Genomic DNA, 17,669 nt, shown 5'->3' with positions numbered 1-17,669 from the left:
TTTAAGTTGACTCAACAAATTGTTTTTTTACAATGTGCATGACGCTATAGGATCAAGTGATAGAAGTTGAAGATTTTGAGGAAGGTCGAGGAAGACGATAAGGTTTTTAAAAAAATGATTAGTCTGTCAGAGAAGCTCCCCTTACGAAAAAGAAGTTTATTCAAGTGTGCTATTAGTATACTTCTTTTAAACTAAAAAATAGGAAAGTATACTTTTAGTCTACTTTTTATGTTCTTCTCAGAAATGGGGTTTATGTACTTCTCAGAAATATACTTAAAATGACATTTAAGTCTACTTGACTTATACTTAGAAAAAGTCTAAATATATTTGAGCTATAATTGTGCTCCTAGAATCCGTGTTTTCATTGTTATACAAGCTAGTACACATCTTCTGTACAGAATTTCCAAAAAACACAAGTGAAGAAGAAACTGAAACAACAGATGCTTCCACATGTAATCTAACACGATCATCAGACATAAAACAGCATCAAAACTGTGTAACATTATGGAATAAAATCCCGACCCATGAAGAGGTAATAATGACTGTCAAGCCTTGGGGTGTTGATCGACTTTATCTACGTTTTGATTATCATTCTGAATCCAATGCATAGTCTTTTTTCAGCTTTTTGTTCAAAATGTTGTTTATTTCTTTATTTTTTATTTATGAAACTTATCCACATTCAAGTGTTTAAAAAAAGAATGCATGAAGCTAGAATAAAATGTTTTTGTTTACAAGCAGATACCCTGTTCTTTTGATGTTTTGTATGTTCAGATATTCATGTAACAAAATATATACAAAAGTGTACTAAAAATGCTACTACAAGTATTTAATTAGAAAACTATCAGTATACCTATAAGTTCACTTTTAGTATAGTTGCAGTACAAGCTAAAAATGTTGATGTAAACTAGTTGTGTACTCAAAGTTTACTACTGTTATACTTAAAGTATACTTAAAAGTTATTTTATATACTAGAAAGTGGGCCAATTTAGTCCCAACGAGTATTGAAATAGTACACTTACAAGTATACTACTAGTACACTGATATACTTACTACATCAAGTATACTTAAAAATATACTTGAACTTTACTTAAGTATACTTACTCAAATAAACTTGAAGTATACTACTTTTGGTAAGGGTCACCTGACTATAACTATGACTTTAAGCAACCTAATTATTTTTAGCTGGTAAGCACTAAAAGTTGTTATTAAAATGGACAAGTCTCAGGCGAAAACTTAAATGACCATTTTTGCCTGGAATGTCAGACTTTTAGTTTTAGAATTTCTATAGTGACTCAGAAAGCCTTCAGACGTGCTGGACGCATGCGCATTAGAGTCTGAGACGCTGAGGAATTTCTCCTCGCTTTAATTGCCTTAAAAATGGTCTTTACAAAGAGACACTACCCAGATTTTCCTCCTATTTAACTCCTTATTTCCACTGGTTCAAAAGTTAATCGGATTTTTTTCTAGACCCTAATGCGCGCAGATGTGAGCAAAAATACTAAGAGGAACAGGAGGAAGTTTGGGAAGACCAGGAACATTTAAAAGTACAAGTTTTACCATTTATTATTATTATTATTATTATTATTATTGTGTAACGAGGTAAGCGAGGTAATTTAACAAATAAATGAAATAGTATTTTAAATATATACATATATATATATAATACATAAAAATAAACAATATGTTCTATGGTAAAGTTTTTTTTCTCCCCCGTGTCTCATCAATAAAGGCTTGAATGAATTTGCCAGGACTGAAAATATCACCCAGAATCTCCGATCTTTCCCAACATATCAACAAAATATGCAAGCTTTATATGAATGGCCACTTCTTAATTCCAGCCTAAACGTTTTTTCTTTTTCTCTGGGGGAAAAAAAAAGAAAGAAAGAAATCTTGAAAAAAAAAAAAAGTAAGTCTGTAGAAGAGTAGGGCATTATTGTTTTAATCCTCTTACCATCCGTCATCTTCAGACTGTTTTTCTTGTCTCTGTAAATCCTCCAGGCCGGGAGAGATTCTGCCATCTATTAGAGATCTCATTCTCTCTCCACCTCCTTTGCTTCGGTCCCTCTTAAAAACAGCTTGTCAGAGGTGTAACGCAAATAACACACTGAATTCGTTTAGAACTGTTTCCCCCTCCACATCTCATACTTTTTTCATAATTATCCTGCCTGACCATCACTACAACTGTGTTACAGTTTAGATTAACTGGTGGGCTGTTCCTAAATGGACCGTTTTTGCAGTTTCTTAATGGTGAAAAAATAATAAATCATATTCATTCATGAGAAAGTCCTAAAAGCAAAATGCAATTAGAGCATCTCTTTTAGAGGTTTAAAAACTTTAGCTTTTTAAAACATGTTTAGATTATTTAAATATAGAATTATTTCTTATATATTTATGGAGACAGGCAGAAAAGCATTCCGTTGCACAGGTCAGCATGAACCCATGAAACTGCTGGAGCTGAAGGTGACGGGGAGCCTCTGACTGACAGTGAAACTAGCCACTGAGGTTCTTCTGTGAGCTCATCTCGTTCCTCATTGGTCGGTGGGCGGGACCTCCTGGCGCGCTGACCCTGTGATATTTTCTGAGGACTAACATCAAACATTCTTCAGAGCACAGCAGCTGCAAACAGTCTCGAATATTTTGGACTTCCAAAAGGATATAAGACTACAGGCTGGGAAAAATCATTTCTGGTCAGTTGCGTACATTGTCAGCTACAAAGCTGTTGTTACTGTTCCGAGGAGAGAAAAAAAACTTCTCAGAGAGGTGAGTAGTAACCAATTTTAAAAATTCATATGAGCCTGTGAAAATCTGCTTTCGTCAGTCAAAACAGAAAACTGAAAAAGTATCTGTTTTAACTCACACATAAATCGAATTACTTTTGACTGAGATTGAAATCAAAATGTTGTTTTGTTCAATATTATTGAGGTATTCTGTTTTAAAGTCTAGGCTATTAAAAATGGAAACCTCAAAATAATTTTAACAAACGTTGTAATATGTGCATTTTTGAGGATCTATTTATAAAATTTGATATATTATTCCTAACCATTTTTTTTTACAGTGTAGCTTAATGCTCGACGGATCATTCGTTAATGCATATTCAGTTTAGTTAGAAATTATTCAAATTTGATTTATATATTTAGGCCTATATATGAAGTATATTTATAATACACTCTTAAAAATAAAGGTGCTTCAAAAGGTTCTTCAAGCGATGCCATAGAAGAACCATTTTTGGTTCCACAAAGAAGCATTCAGTCAAAGGTTCTTTAAAGAACCTTTGACTGAATGCTTCTTTGTGGAACCAAAAATGGTTCTTCTATGGCATCGCTTGAAGAACCTTTTGAAGCACCTTTATTTTTAAGAGTGTAATTTCAAATATATTCAAATATATATTTATACTGATTTTAGGCTACATTAAGCCCTGATTTGTTGAGCAGTGTACAATGACAATTTTAAGAAAAAGAATGAAGACACAAATACATGTTGCTATATCTGTATTTTAGTGATGTGTTGTGTCGATCGCCTAAAATTATTTTAATCAAAAAAAAATTTGGTGGAAAATTTTGTCGTCTTGTTATGGCTTTAAAAAAAAGTGCACCAAGTGTCGTCAAACACAAACTGCATCGCGGCCCATCATGACAGACTGGTAATGAAAGCTATTTGCACCAACATTAGACGCGGCCCAACTGGGAGCAGCATTTATAAATGCACACATACATCTCCAGCGAACCAGCCCAGAGGCGATGAAGGACAGAAAGAGCAGCAATTGAGCTTAACACTGGGAGGGCAAAGTAAATGTTTAGCAAAGCACTTTTTGTTCAGCCGAATTAAAGTATTCCCATGTGGCTGGAATATGATTACATTGGGGAATTTGGTGTCAGTGACACAATTGCCATGGGCTCTTTAGTGAGGACTAAATCCTAAACCCTCAGGCTGCTTACACTTATTCTTGCTTCAAAAAATAATAATGACTAATAAAGAGATTATTCCCACTGTAGCCAATTATCACCGATTAAAGACTGATCAAATTGCAGTTTAATAATGAAAAATCCTTACACATTCAAAAATGCAATCATCTGCTATTATTATTATTATTATTATTATTATTATTATTATTATTAGGCAGTTCAAGTTTTTTTATTGGAAAGATAGATATAGTCAAAGCATGTGCCCTTCTTGTTAAAGAGAATGGGCATAATAAAGAGATTATTCCCACTGTAGCCAATTATCACCTATTAAAGACTGATCAAACTGCAGTTTAATAATGAAAAATCCTTACACATTCAAAAATGCAATCATCTGCTATTATTATTATTATTATTATTATTATTATTATTATTAACTGTCGTTTATTATGGCAGTTCAAGTTTTTTTATTGGAAAGATAGATATAGTCAAAGCATGTGCCCTTCTTGTTAAAGAGAATGGGCAATAATTAGGCCTAATACAAATTGTTAAATGTCTTAAACATACCTAAACGAATTATTCATATGTATGCTATATGCCTACATTTAATTTGATAGACGACCTGTCATAACCCCATCGATCAGAGATTTTCAGGCTGTTTGCAAACTAAACGAAAACATCCATCATCGATTGTGCCGATTGTTTCATGCGCCATCAACAATAAATAGCCTAAAATGTTTTTGCTATGTAAAATGTAAAATGTTTGATTGAATTAAAAAAACAATTGTTTTATATATTCTTCTTCTTCTTCTTCTTCTTTTATAACCCCAAGATTAGATTATTTTTTTGTCCTAAGACCCCCTCTCCCAATTTTATAAAGGTGAATAGACACAATGTATAAGCTACCGTTTTATAATATTTGTAGGTTATGTCAAAAAGTCAGTACATTATTTACCTAAAGGGATACAAGAAAAGCTTAGTATCACGTAGCACTGAAAATTAATTAAATATGACTCGATATAAATGAAATAAAATGACAAAATACGTAGCCTAAAAATATGTAGATTTGAAGCTATTAAATAAGCGTTAATAAGTAAGCGTTTTACAAGAAACAAAGTTCATTTATAACCACATATTGTTTGTGTACGACTGCTACACAACATTTTTGTAGTAAGAAACTTCTGTTCTATTGCAGTGCACATTCTGTCAAAAACAGCATATGAGAAATAATTATTCTATTATTTATTAGGGGAATAAATTATTTAATTTAAACTAAAATTATACTGTACGCGGGGGAAAAAATATTTACAGTAGGCTACACTCTAAAAAATGCTGGGTTGTTTCAACCCAACTTTGGGTCAAATATGGACTTACCCAGCTGTTGGGTTACATTTTTACAATTAAAACAAACATTAAATTAAATTAAATTAACAACCCAGCATTTTTTAGAGTGTATGCTATTTATAATGAAAAAGATGCAGGTGCAGCACGTGCCGTATTTAAACATTTTAAAGTACAGATGCAAAATAGGTTAGTAGGCTACAATACATTTCTGAATTGCATTATTCAAGTCTCTTCATGAATATAAATATGCTTTATAATATGACCGTGACTAAAATCCTTTTAGACGCAAAGCTGCAACCTTAAAAAGCACCATGAACTCATAAACATAAATGATGGTTTTAGTCATGACAGTATGTGCATTGTCTGTCGTTGATCAGAGGGACGCGATGCAGCACTACGGGGTGAACGGCTACTCTTTGCACGCCATGAACTCTCTGAGTGCCATGTACAACCTTCATCAACAGGCCGCACAGCACGCTCAGCATGCGCCCGACTACCGGCCCTCCGTGCACGCACTCACGCTAGCGGAGAGACTGGCAGGGAAGAAATCATATCCGCTCACCTGAAATAATGATAGATAGATAGATAGATAGATAGATAGATAGATAGATAGATAGATAGATAGATAGATAGATAGATAGATAGATAGATAGATAGATTATAAAACTGACCATAAGTCTTCATGCTCAATGACTGCACATTTTCAGACATCATCTTGGAGGCGCGCTACGGCTCTCAGCACAGAAAGCAGCGCCGCAGCCGCACAGCCTTCACCGCTCAGCAGCTGGAGGCGCTGGAGAAAACTTTCCAGAAAACTCACTACCCTGATGTGGTCATGCGTGAACGTTTGGCCATGTGCACCAACCTACCCGAAGCTCGAGTACAGGTGAGTTTACAACACGAGAGGATAGCAGCCAATGGGGTTAGTCATTTTAGTAATGCTGGACCTATCTTCAGCCTTTGATACTGTTGATCACGAGATACTTCTCTCTCGATTATAATCTTTTGTAGGGCTGGGAGGTGCTGTTCTAAGTTGGTTTAAATCCCTTTTAACTAATAGAAGATTTAGGGTTAAAATAGGTAATTGTACTTCATCTCTGGGTCTTTCAACATGTGGTGTTCCTCAGGGCTCGATTTTAGCTCCTACTCTTTTTTTCTCTATATTTTCTTCCTCTGGGTTCTGTGTTTAGAAAGCATGGAGTTTCTTTTCATTGTTATGCCGATGACATGCAAATATATTTACCAGTTCCTAGGAAAAAAGAAAGTGCTGTGAATACTTTATCTGCTTGTCTTGATGATGTTAAATCCTGGCTTTCTAAAAAAAAAAATTCTTAAACGCAGATAAAACGGAGGTCATAGTTTTTAACTCCTCAATCAATTTAAAATCAATTTGATTTTAAGCACCTAAATTCATTTATTTCCCCTTCAGTGCGAAATTTGGGTGTAGAGTTTGATAATTCTTTGAAATTCGATAAACGGATCAGTTCTGTCGTATAGGCTATATAGGCTTCTACCTTCGGTCCCTTTCTAAAATTAAACCATTTCTTTCTGTAGTTTCCCTGGAGATTGCCATACATGCCTTCATCATGTCACGGCTGGATTACTGTAACTCACTGAACTATGGCATTTCAAAAACTCAAATTTCTCGTTTACAGGTAGTACAAAATGCAGCAGCTAGATTTCTGAAGGGGTGCAAACAATTTGATCATGTTACACCCATTCTGAGATCCCTGCATTGGCTGCCTGTTCAGTACAGAATTGAGTTTAAAATTTAACTTGAACTTAGTCTACTACAATAATGAGCGCAAGAGCCAATAAGTGAAAAACAAAACAAAAAAATCCCCAAATAAGATAAACTTGCCAGTGCACAACTCAACTATGCAGGTTGTTTGCAGAATTACATTGTTACATAATTGTTACATATTGTAAACTTAACACCTTAAGGCACACGGGCAAGACCATGGTTTTTATTTTTTCCATGCACTGGTCAATTTTGAGATTTTGGGCTATTTTGCTTACAAAACCAGTCTTCTTTCAGACTAGAAAGAAAACAGCCAAACTACACTTTTAAGTGTTGATTTTATTACAATTTATCCATTTGCTTCAGTAGATTTCAATTACTATACATACATTTTTTTCTCCTGAGTCAGAAATCTTCAGTTCAGCTGCACTTACACAACATTTATTAAATTTGATTTGTATTCTGAAGGTATCTACAGAGGGATTTGTTCATATATATCACTCGCCCGTGTTTTTTTCCTGAAAACATGGTGAACATTTTCTTGCTGTTTTTTACTGATTGATAGTGTTTTCTGATTTATGGAGATGATAAAAAGAAAAATCTAAAATCCATTCTTTGAAAACCCTTCAACAAAATGAAACAAGAAAACTTAACTTAGCTTTATCCAACATTCAGATTTACTTAATTACTTAGGCAGACAATACTTCATTTACATATTCAAACATAACATTTCAGAAAACTGTAATACAAAACAATTGTCTTAATGTACTGTGATTAATTAACCGGGGATGTATGTTGATATCAAGATTTTTACCCTATTCACCTTAATTCTGTGATTGACAATCTTTAAAGTTTCACAAATACCAATGTCTTCACACTAACAGGTGTGGTTTAAAAACCGCCGTGCAAAGTTCCGCAAGAAGCAGCGCAGCCTGCAGAAAGAGCAGCTTCAGCGGCTGAAGGAAGCTGGGACGGAGGACACTCAAGAAGAAGAAGCTCCGCCTGTTGAGGCACAAGCCCGGCCCTCCCCTTCAGATGAGCGTGGCCCCACATGCCCCCCTCCCTGTGAGTTGAGTGAAGAGGTGAATGTCACCTCACCGGAACAGTCAGGGGCGGAATCGGGGGCTGAGGACATGACTGACAGAGAGGATGAGTCACTGTCCATCAAAGATGAAACAAAAGATGCGGGGCCAACCCTGACGACAGACGACAGTTCACCTTTTTGCAAACCAATCAGCCCTAAATCAGGTAAGAATAGCTACATATGATCTTTCCTTCACAATGCTCAAACGGAAACACTTTTCAAATAGATTAAGGAATTAATGGAATTAAAGAGATACTTCAACCAAAAATTCAATTACTGTCATAATTTCCACACCCTTTCTTTCTTCCGGGGTGCACATACTAAAGGGTCTAAGCTCCAAAAAATGTCAGAAAGTCACCATAACAGTAAATAATAACAGAATTATGTTTTCAGATTTTTAATTATGTTAAAAATGTGGGTACAGTCTTTATGGATAGACAAAATAATTCACCAAAAATCGTAATATGAAAAATGCTAAATAAATAAATAAATAAATCATGTAAAACAGTAAACATTGAACATTAACAGTTCTCAAAAAAAAAAAAAATCCATAGAAAATGTAACTTTTAAAAATAAGAACTTTTTCAAAAATTCTACATTTTATAAACAGTATTGTAACTATTTTTTAAAACATTTGAAACAAGAAGAAATCTGGAAAAGCACTTATTCTGTGTGCTTTTCTGAAACTCAAAACAGTAAGAGCATGGCGCTAGCAACATCAAGATCATGGGTTCGATTCCTAAACTGCATGCAAGAAATATACACAGGTTTCTTTGAATAAAAGCATCTACTAAATGCATAAATGTAAATGATAACACCTATAGAGGTAGTTGAGAAACTGACATGACATAACACACATTAAAAATGTATTTTTATTTATATATATATATATATATATACCTACCATGAAACTGACCCAGAAACATCACAAACGTAACACATTTTATGCACATTCCACAACACATCAGAGTGTTGAAACTCTGTATGTATGTTCATGATTCTAAATCAGAAAAAGTCACAAAATATCAAGAAAAAAAGGTTAACCAGTACTTACAAAAACTCGAATTGGGTCAAAAGTGCAGGTTCTGTGGTTCCATGAAGAACCTTTAAGATCCATGGAATCTTTCCACTGCACAAAAGGCTCTTTTTAGTGGAAAAAGGTTCTTTAGATTATTCAAATTTTCTTCACACTAATAAAAAAATAGTTCTTTTAACAACTGTTCACTGAAAGGTTTTTTGGGATTAATAGTATTACATTGTCTCCTCTCCCTCAGATGAGCCGCTGGGTTCTCCAGCTCTTCCCTCCTCCAGTGGCGTCAGCGGCGGAGTGGCTCAGACCAATTCCTACGCTTCATCTCCTCTCAGTCTGTTCCGTCTGCAGGAACAGTTTCGCCAGCACATGGCCGCCACCAACAACCTCATGCACTATCCCGCCTTCGACGTGACCACGCCCTCCTCCTTACCCTACCTGGGTGTGAACGTGAACATGGCGTCTCCGCTGGGATCCCTGCCGTGTCAGCCCTACTACCAGAGCCTGTCCCAAGCCCAGCAGATGTGGAGCAGCCCTCTGCTGCAGGGCTCCGGTGCCCTACCGGCCCTCAACAGCAAAACCACAAGCATTGAGAACCTGCGTCTGAGGGCCAAGCAGCATGCTGCATCACTCGGCTTGGACACACTTCCAAACTGATTCATGCAAATCAATGCATTTCTGCCATCAACGTCTTGTGTTCAGGCTCTGCATCACATTAGTGTGCTGAAATAAACAGCTGGAGCTGTTTCATTATTATATAGCATGGCGGAGTGGAGAAGTTTGGACGACTTTTAAGTGTTTCGGTCCGGCTGCATGGCAGAGGTTTTAAACTTTTCCAAACGCCCCTGGCTTTGCACTTTGAAACGTAAAAAAAGAGCACATTAATTCATTTGTTTCTGTAAATAAGCGTATTCAGGTCCACAGCCTTGTTAGAAGGTTAGTGAAGCCTCCCGTTTGTATATTTGAAGAAGTTTAAATGTCTTCACTGTCTTTGGATGTTGTAAATGGACATAAAATGAATGGATGAAGCCCCTGCAAACTTCAGAAAGACTTCAGACTGACGCTCCTGACGTCATGCCATGTGTTTTGCCGTTTTAGAGTCTATCGGATATCTCTGAATTGTTTAAATGTGAATAATTTATCAGTGAAATGAAAGGGAATAAACCACATATATAATCTGAATGTGCAACAGTACTTAGTGGATTCTTTTGCTTAATCTATATTTCCATATATTTTTTTCAATTATTTTAAAGGTGTTTTTTCCCCTTTTCTATTCAGCTTAAATATCTGACAATAGTTAAAGCACACACATTCTCTGCCACTGGGTTACATTCATTTCAATGTGCTATTTAAAAGTTAAAATATGCTTTTCTTACTTTTCCACACGTAAAAGAGAAAATAAATTCATATATTAATAAGGAAATAAAAAATAAATACAACTACATTTGTTATTTTAAAAGAAATGTGAGTTAAATATTAGAAATAATATAAATATTATTGTTTTAATATAAATATTACAATGAAATGCAAAAATCCTAATAAGAGATTTATTAAGAAAATAATGAAAGTAAATACTAATACTGTAAAAATATATAGTCCACAGAAAAACAAGAGTTACAACAGATCACTGAACTAAAATTTAATTTTAAGTTTAGCAATATTCCGGAAGAAATAAAAACAAGACATTTGGATTAGATTTTTAATCATGCTCATTTCTCATGTTTAATTTATAAAACTAGCTTTTTAATCCAAATGCATTGCATTACCTGTGGACCATTACTGGGTAACACACAAACAAAATGTTTTCTCCATATGTTCCCTTCCTCTTGTCTGGCTTTTTCCCTCTTTCACATCCATGTTGATCCTGATAACGGATCCAGTGAAAAGCTTAGAACACAGTGGCAGAAAATGAGTCCATCAGCCACATCAGCCTCAGCGAGACCTTCGCCACCCACCTGTCAGAGGTTTGGCAGCTCTGCGGCAGAATAACACGGGTCAGGATACCAGTGGATTAAGTTGAGGAAGAACAGAGGAGTGGAGTGAGAAGACATGTCGTGTTCAGACACCTGTTAACAGACCATACGTTATAGGCTGGCACTGCAGTGCATTTAAAAAGATGGATTTCATTCACATTCCAGAAAGAGAAGGGAGGAGAAAAAACAAGATCTTTATCAAAAGCATAATAATGGTTAACATCTCTAATGCCTTGTTTGTCATACAGCAGGGTGAAAAAAAAACCCAATGCTAAATCCAAACAATAAAATGTAACTAATTATGTTACCGTAAATAGGTATGATAAAATAAGTATACTTATCAACATTTAAAAGAAAATGCCTTTCAAACCTTTTCTTCTGCAAAAAATCCAGACTACATGAAATACAGCTTTAAGTTTTTATCACAAGGATAAACAAAGTTTATGTTGAATTAGTAACCGTCAAGAGCATGATACCAATTGTTAAAAATGTAAAACTAAAACATAATTTTTTCAACCAGTCTATGCCATTTTAGTAATTGTACACATTTAAATAAAAAATTAAAGAATTAAATATCAAGACTCAATTTTCTTATTCAGTTTATGCCATTTTAGTAATTGCACACATTTAAATAAATAAATCATTAAAAATGTCAATGTTCTTATTCAGCCTATGCCGTGTTCGTAATTGTACACATTTAAATCAAAATGATAAAAATACATTAAAACCATACATTTTCTTATTCAGTCTGTACCATTTTAGTGATTGTACATAAATAAATAAATTAAATAAACCATGCAATTTTTTGTTATTGTGTAAATCTCCAACATAAATCCTGTGTCCAAAGCAAAGCAAAACCTGTTGAGAACCACCGCTTTACTGATCATTAACCTAATTACACCATAATAAAATTAACTTGATGCTAAGTACGAGATGTTGAATTTCTTCTTTGACAGTTACATCCAACATTTTGTGTGTGTGTGTGTCACTGTAAATATGTGTGTGCGTGCCGTTTTTGGGTTGGGTGCTTGTTTTCCCCGTCTGTACCTAAGTGTGTGTGTGTTAAGCTGTTGAGGTCGTCTTGAGCTCTTTGATGTGTATCAGGGTTGTGCTCTGTTATAGGGATTTTCTGAGTTGACAGCTGCTTGAATATGTGGCGGTACTGCGATGGCAGTGGGTTAAAGAAAGCTGGAACAGGATTAGGATCATATTCTGGCAGTGGCTGTCAGTTCATCAATGGGCTCAGGTTCTCCAGTGACAGCTCTCCTTTGCAGCACGGCTAAGACCTTTAGAGGAGCCATAAAGGAGTGTGAAAAAGGGCTGTTTCAATGGCATGGTATGAGTTTTGTTCTAACCTTGCCGGGTGTGCATAAAGTAGAGAAGTCAGGAAATATCAGAGGGGTGCGTCTGATTTAAACACTCAGACTTTGCATGAACAAGCATTTACATAGAAGTATTTATAAAGTTTATAAGTTTAAACTCCATCTCATTGGGTGTAGAGCCAAGAAAAAAAAAGTTTAAAGGGCTCACATCAGCACTTTATTTAAATATATATATATATATATATATATATATATATATATATATATATATATATATATATATTCAGCAGGGTGAAAAAAAAACCCAATGCTAAATCCAAACAATAAAATGTAACTAATTATGTTACCGTAAATAGGTATGATAAAATAAGTATACTTATCAACATTTAAAAGAAAATGCCTTTCAAACCTTTTCTTCTGCAAAAAATCCAGACTACATGAAATACAGCTTTAAGTTTTTATCACAAGGATAAACAAAGTTTATGTTGAATTAGTAACCGTCAAGAGCATGATACCAATTGTTAAAAATGTAAAACTAAAACATAATTTTTTCAACCAGTCTATGCCATTTTAGTAATTGTACACATTTAAATAAAAAATTAAAGAATTAAATATCAAGACTCAATTTTCTTATTCAGTTTATGCCATTTTAGTAATTGCACACATTTAAATAAATAAATCATTAAAAATGTCAATGTTCTTATTCAGCCTATGCCGTGTTCGTAATTGTACACATTTAAATCAAAATGATAAAAATACATTAAAACCATACATTTTCTTATTCAGTCTGTACCATTTTAGTGATTGTACATAAATAAATAAATTAAATAAACCATGCAATTTTTTGTTATTGTGTAAATCTCCAACATAAATCCTGTGTCCAAAGCAAAGCAAAACCTGTTGAGAACCACCGCTTTACTGATCATTAACCTAATTACACCATAATAAAATTAACTTGATGCTAAGTACGAGATGTTGAATTTCTTCTTTGACAGTTACATCCAACATTTTGTGTGTGTGTGTGTCACTGTAAATATGTGTGTGCGTGCCGTTTTTGGGTTGGGTGCTTTTTTTCCCCCGTCTGTACCTAAGTGTGTGTGTGTTAAGCTGTTGAGGTCGTCTTGAGCTCTTTGATGTGTATCAGGGTTGTGCTCTGTTATAGGGATTTTCTGAGTTGACAGCTGCTTGAATATGTGGCGGTACTGCGATGGCAGTGGGTTAAAGAATGCTGGGAACAGGATTAGGATCATATTCTGGCAGTGGCTGTCAGTTCATCAATGGGCTCAGGTTCTCCAGTGACAGCTCTCCTTTGCAGCACGGCTAAGACCTTTAGAGGAGCCATAAAGGAGTGTGAAAAAGGGCTGTTTCAATGGCATGGTATGAGTTTTGTTCTAACCTTGCCGGGTGTGCATAAAGTAGAGAAGTCAGGAAATATCAGAGGGGTGCGTCTGATTTAAACACTCAGACTTTGCATGAACAAGCATTTACATAGAAGTATTTATAAAGTTTATAAGTTTAAACTCCATCTCATTGGGTGTAGAGCCAAGAAAAAAAAAGTTTAAAGGGCTCACATCAGCACTTTATTTAAATATATATATATATATATATATATATATATATATATATTTTTTTTTTTTACACAATTCCTTCCACGTTCTGACTTTTAGAATGATATATTTAATTTTGTAATTTTTTATTTTATTTAAAAAAATTATTTTTGCTGCTACAAAACTGTTTTTTTGTTTGTTTTTTACTTCTATCGTTGGTTCTTCTGGTGTTTGGGAATAACAGTACCAGCATTTCAATCATCTTTGTGACTAAAGATAGATGTGTGCAAACTGTAAAATGCATTTAGGAGTATATGCGTGAATAAAAAGTAGGTCCTGTTTGTCCTTTAAAAGACTTGCATTACTTTATGGTGTTTATATTGCAATGTTTTAGATGTTTTTAAGACTGCATATTAACTCCCTCATTTGTTTGAATAATCAGCTACAAGTAGTAAAGACGTTTCAAAATAAGAGTCCCAGTGTATTTCAGGCTTATTATAATTAAAACCCCTGCATTACGCAGAGCATTTTTTTCTCTCTGTATATTATTGGTATTTTGGTTACAACAAACTGTATTAAATGTTTAAATTTTTTAACAATTCCAGAATTATTAAATGAATACAGTTTGAAACAGTTAAAAAAAATAGTCAATGGCTCCACGCATCCCTTTATTAACATTTTTAAATAATTTTCATTGCACCCCTAAAATTCTTTGTGCTCAACATTTTTTCAAGGTAGGAGCACATGTGATGTAATGTAAGTGATGTAATGTAGCACAAAAAATAAGCACAAGAAAAAATAGTTTTCTCATGATATGACAGATTTCTTGCATGTGTTTTAAAGGTACAATCAATAAAAGCAGTTACTGATGCCATTGTAAAAAAAATACCCTATTCACTGAGAATCATTTATTCCATGCAAAATAAAAAAAATTATTTTTGCTGCTACAAAACTGTTTTTTTGTTGTTTGTTTTTTACTTCTATCGTTGGTTCTTCTGGTGTTTGGGAATAATTGTATCAAGCAATATCCTCTTTAACAGGAGCTATTTGCATATCAATGTTGGCGGTCTTGTATTAAATGTATTTATCTAATGTAACAAAACTCCAAGGCAGTTTTACTATATATGCTTATTTTGGAGAGGGGAGGAAGCAGAGCCCAACAGTACCAGCATTTCAATCATCTTTGTGACTAAAGATAGATGTGTGCAAACTGTAAAATGCATTTAGGAGTATATGCGTGAATAAAAAGTAGGTCCTGTTTGTCCTTTAAAAGACTTGCATTACTTTATGGTGTTTATATTGCAATGTTTTAGATGTTTTTAAGACAGCATATTAACTCCCTCATTTGTTTGAATAATCAGCTACAAGTAGTAAAGACATTTCAAAATAAGAGTCCCAGTGTATTTCAGGCTTATTATAATTAAAACCCTTGCATTATGCAGAGCATTTTTTTCTCTCTGTATATTATTGGTATTTTGGTTACAACAAACTGTATTAAATGTTTACATTTTTTAACAATTCCAGAATTATTAAATGAATACAGTTTGAAACAGTTAAAAAAAATAGTCAACGCATCCCTTTATTAACATTTTTAAATAATTTTCATTGCACCCCTAAAATTCTTTGTGCTCAACATTTTTTCAAGGTAGGAGCACATGGGACGAAAGTGATGTAATGTAGCACAAAAAATAAGCACAAGAAAAAATAGTTTTCTCATGATATGACAGATTTCTTGCATGTGTTTTAAAGGTACAATCAATAAAAGCAGTTACTGATGCCATTGTAAAAAAAATACCCTATTCACTGAGAATCATTTATTCCATGCAAAATTGTCCGATAACAGTGGTTACAAAGACACAATGAGTAGTGTTCAGCTGGTCATGTGATCTCAACATGCTTGCCCCCAAGAGGCGACCCGCTCAATGTAATTATTAGGCTCCTCATATGACAGAGTTCACCTTTAAATTCAGACAAAAAAAAAGAGTAACTGAACGCTACCACTTTTGCAAAACATTCTGTAGGAGTAACTTGAAACATCAAACTGCTCCACCGCTCTCAGCGCTAAGACAACAGAAGAAGCCGCTCAGCAGAAATTCCTTCCTCACTTCAGAGGTTTAAAGCAGATCCCCCATAATTCCACTCGACAGGATTCTCACTTGAAAACTCTGCAAAGCGGCGCACAGTCTTACCCTTCCATTTGACCCGCTCGACGACTCGCTCTGCCGGCCCTGCAAAACAATACTTTCACAATACCGCCGGACTTTTATTGTTGCCACGGCATTATATAATTCCAGGAATTACTGACAGGCAAGGATATGCTAAATCCTCCTCTACTCTTCCTGAGAGTGGATGAAACCGACTCGGCGAGCAGCGGCTCTCTTTCCGCTCTCTGACTCGGTCGGTAATCCCGATACGCACTGTCTGCATTTTTACTGTATGTGTTTAAGCGCATTTGCAGAGCATTTATCTCCGAGTAACTGAACGCTACCACTTTTGCAAAACATTCTGTAGGAGTAACTTGAAACATCAAACTCCTCCACCGCTCTCAGCGCTAAGACAACAGAAGAAGCCGCTCAGCAGAAATTCCTTCCTCACTTCAGAGGTTTAAAGCAGATCCCCCATAATTCCACTCGACAGGATTCTCACTTGAAAACTCTGCAAAGCGGCGCACAGTCTTACCCTTCCATTTGACCCGCTCGACGACTCGATCTGCCGGCCCTGCAAAACAATACTTTCACAATACCGCCGGACTTTTATTGTTGCCACGGCATTATATAATTCCAGGAATTACTGACAGGCAAGGATATGCTAAATCCTCCTCTGCTCTTCCTGAAAGATGAGACAGACTCGGCGAGCAGCGGCTCTCTTTCCGCCTTCTGACTCGGTCGGTAATCCCGATACGCACTGTCTGCATTTTTACTGTATGTGTTTAAGCGCATTTGCAGAGCATTTATCTCCCCAATGTAAACCAATTTGGCTATAAGGGCCTCGGGGCGAGCTCACAGCCGAAGGAAAGAAAGGAAAACTCAAACGTAGCAGAAGCGCGTAAGGAGTGCTGTGACGTAGAGCAAAAAACGAGAAAAGAAGAAAAGAAGCAGAATGGCACAGGAGAAAAGAGAATCCTGTCCAGAGGCGATGCTTCCCGTTTGTGCAATAAGAACCCAAAAGCTGCCAAAACCTGAATCACTGGACTGTTGAATCGCAGAAATCTTCACAATTATCGTTATCCCCTAATCCGGCTGTACGTGCCGGGCCAGACATACTTTTCAACGTCCAGACAGGTGTCTGTAGCCTACTGCATGAAACATTTGCACATACAGTTTCATCCACTGCTTGAAATCTCAAAAATACATTTCCTCTATAGAGAAACACTCACCACCATGATTCTAGGGCCCTTTAGAGTTTAGAGTCAACCCTGATCAAAATCACCTGCCTGTAACCAGGAACGGACTTAAAGGAACACTCCACTACTTTTGAAAATCGGCTCATTTTCCGACTCCCCTAGAGTTAAACAGTTGAGTTTTACCATTTTCAAATCCATTCAGCCGATCTCCGGGTCTGGCGGTAGCACTTTTAGCTGTAGCTTAGCATAGATAATTGAATCTGATTAGACCGTTAGCATCTCGCTCAAAAATGACAAAAAAATTCTATATTTTTCCTATTTAAAACTTGACACTTCTGTAGTTACATCGTGTACTAAGACCGACGGAAAATGAAAAGTTGTGATTT

General features: G+C 35.4%; 1 protein-coding gene across 1 annotated transcript; it reads left to right on the top strand.

Annotated features, from left to right (window-relative positions):
* Nucleotides 1–2,690: 2,690 nt before the first annotated feature.
* On the top strand, nt 2,691–10,184 carry LOC107554873 (diencephalon/mesencephalon homeobox protein 1-B-like). The gene is made up of 5 exons (XM_016237510.1): nt 2,691–2,760; nt 5,621–5,783; nt 5,951–6,129; nt 7,869–8,232; nt 9,343–10,184. Exons 2-5 carry the CDS (start codon nt 5,630–5,632, stop codon nt 9,753–9,755), a joined length of 1,110 nt encoding a protein of 369 aa, XP_016092996.1. The 5' UTR covers nt 2,691–2,760; nt 5,621–5,629; the 3' UTR covers nt 9,756–10,184.
* The last annotated feature ends 7,485 nt before the right edge of the window (nt 10,185–17,669 follow it).

Source organism: Sinocyclocheilus grahami, unplaced genomic scaffold (genome assembly GCF_001515645.1).
Source record: "Sinocyclocheilus grahami isolate Dianchi unplaced genomic scaffold, SAMN03320097.WGS_v1.1 scaffold517.1, whole genome shotgun sequence".
NCBI classification, from domain to species: Eukaryota; Metazoa; Chordata; class Actinopteri; order Cypriniformes; family Cyprinidae; genus Sinocyclocheilus; species Sinocyclocheilus grahami.
This window is presented reverse-complemented; position numbering and strand designations above follow the sequence as displayed.

Excerpts from the sequence above, each read along its gene's own strand:
- LOC107554873 (XM_016237510.1), top strand. The coding sequence starts at position 5,630 with ATGCAGCACTACGGGGTGAACGGCTACTCTTTGCACGCCATGAACTCT. Across the intron at positions 5,784-5,950 it reads GCTAGCGGAGAGACTGGCAG|ACATCATCTTGGAGGCGCGC; the intron begins GGAAGAAATCAT and ends GCACATTTTCAG. Across the intron at positions 8,233-9,342 it reads ACCAATCAGCCCTAAATCAG|ATGAGCCGCTGGGTTCTCCA; the intron begins GTAAGAATAGCT and ends CCTCTCCCTCAG.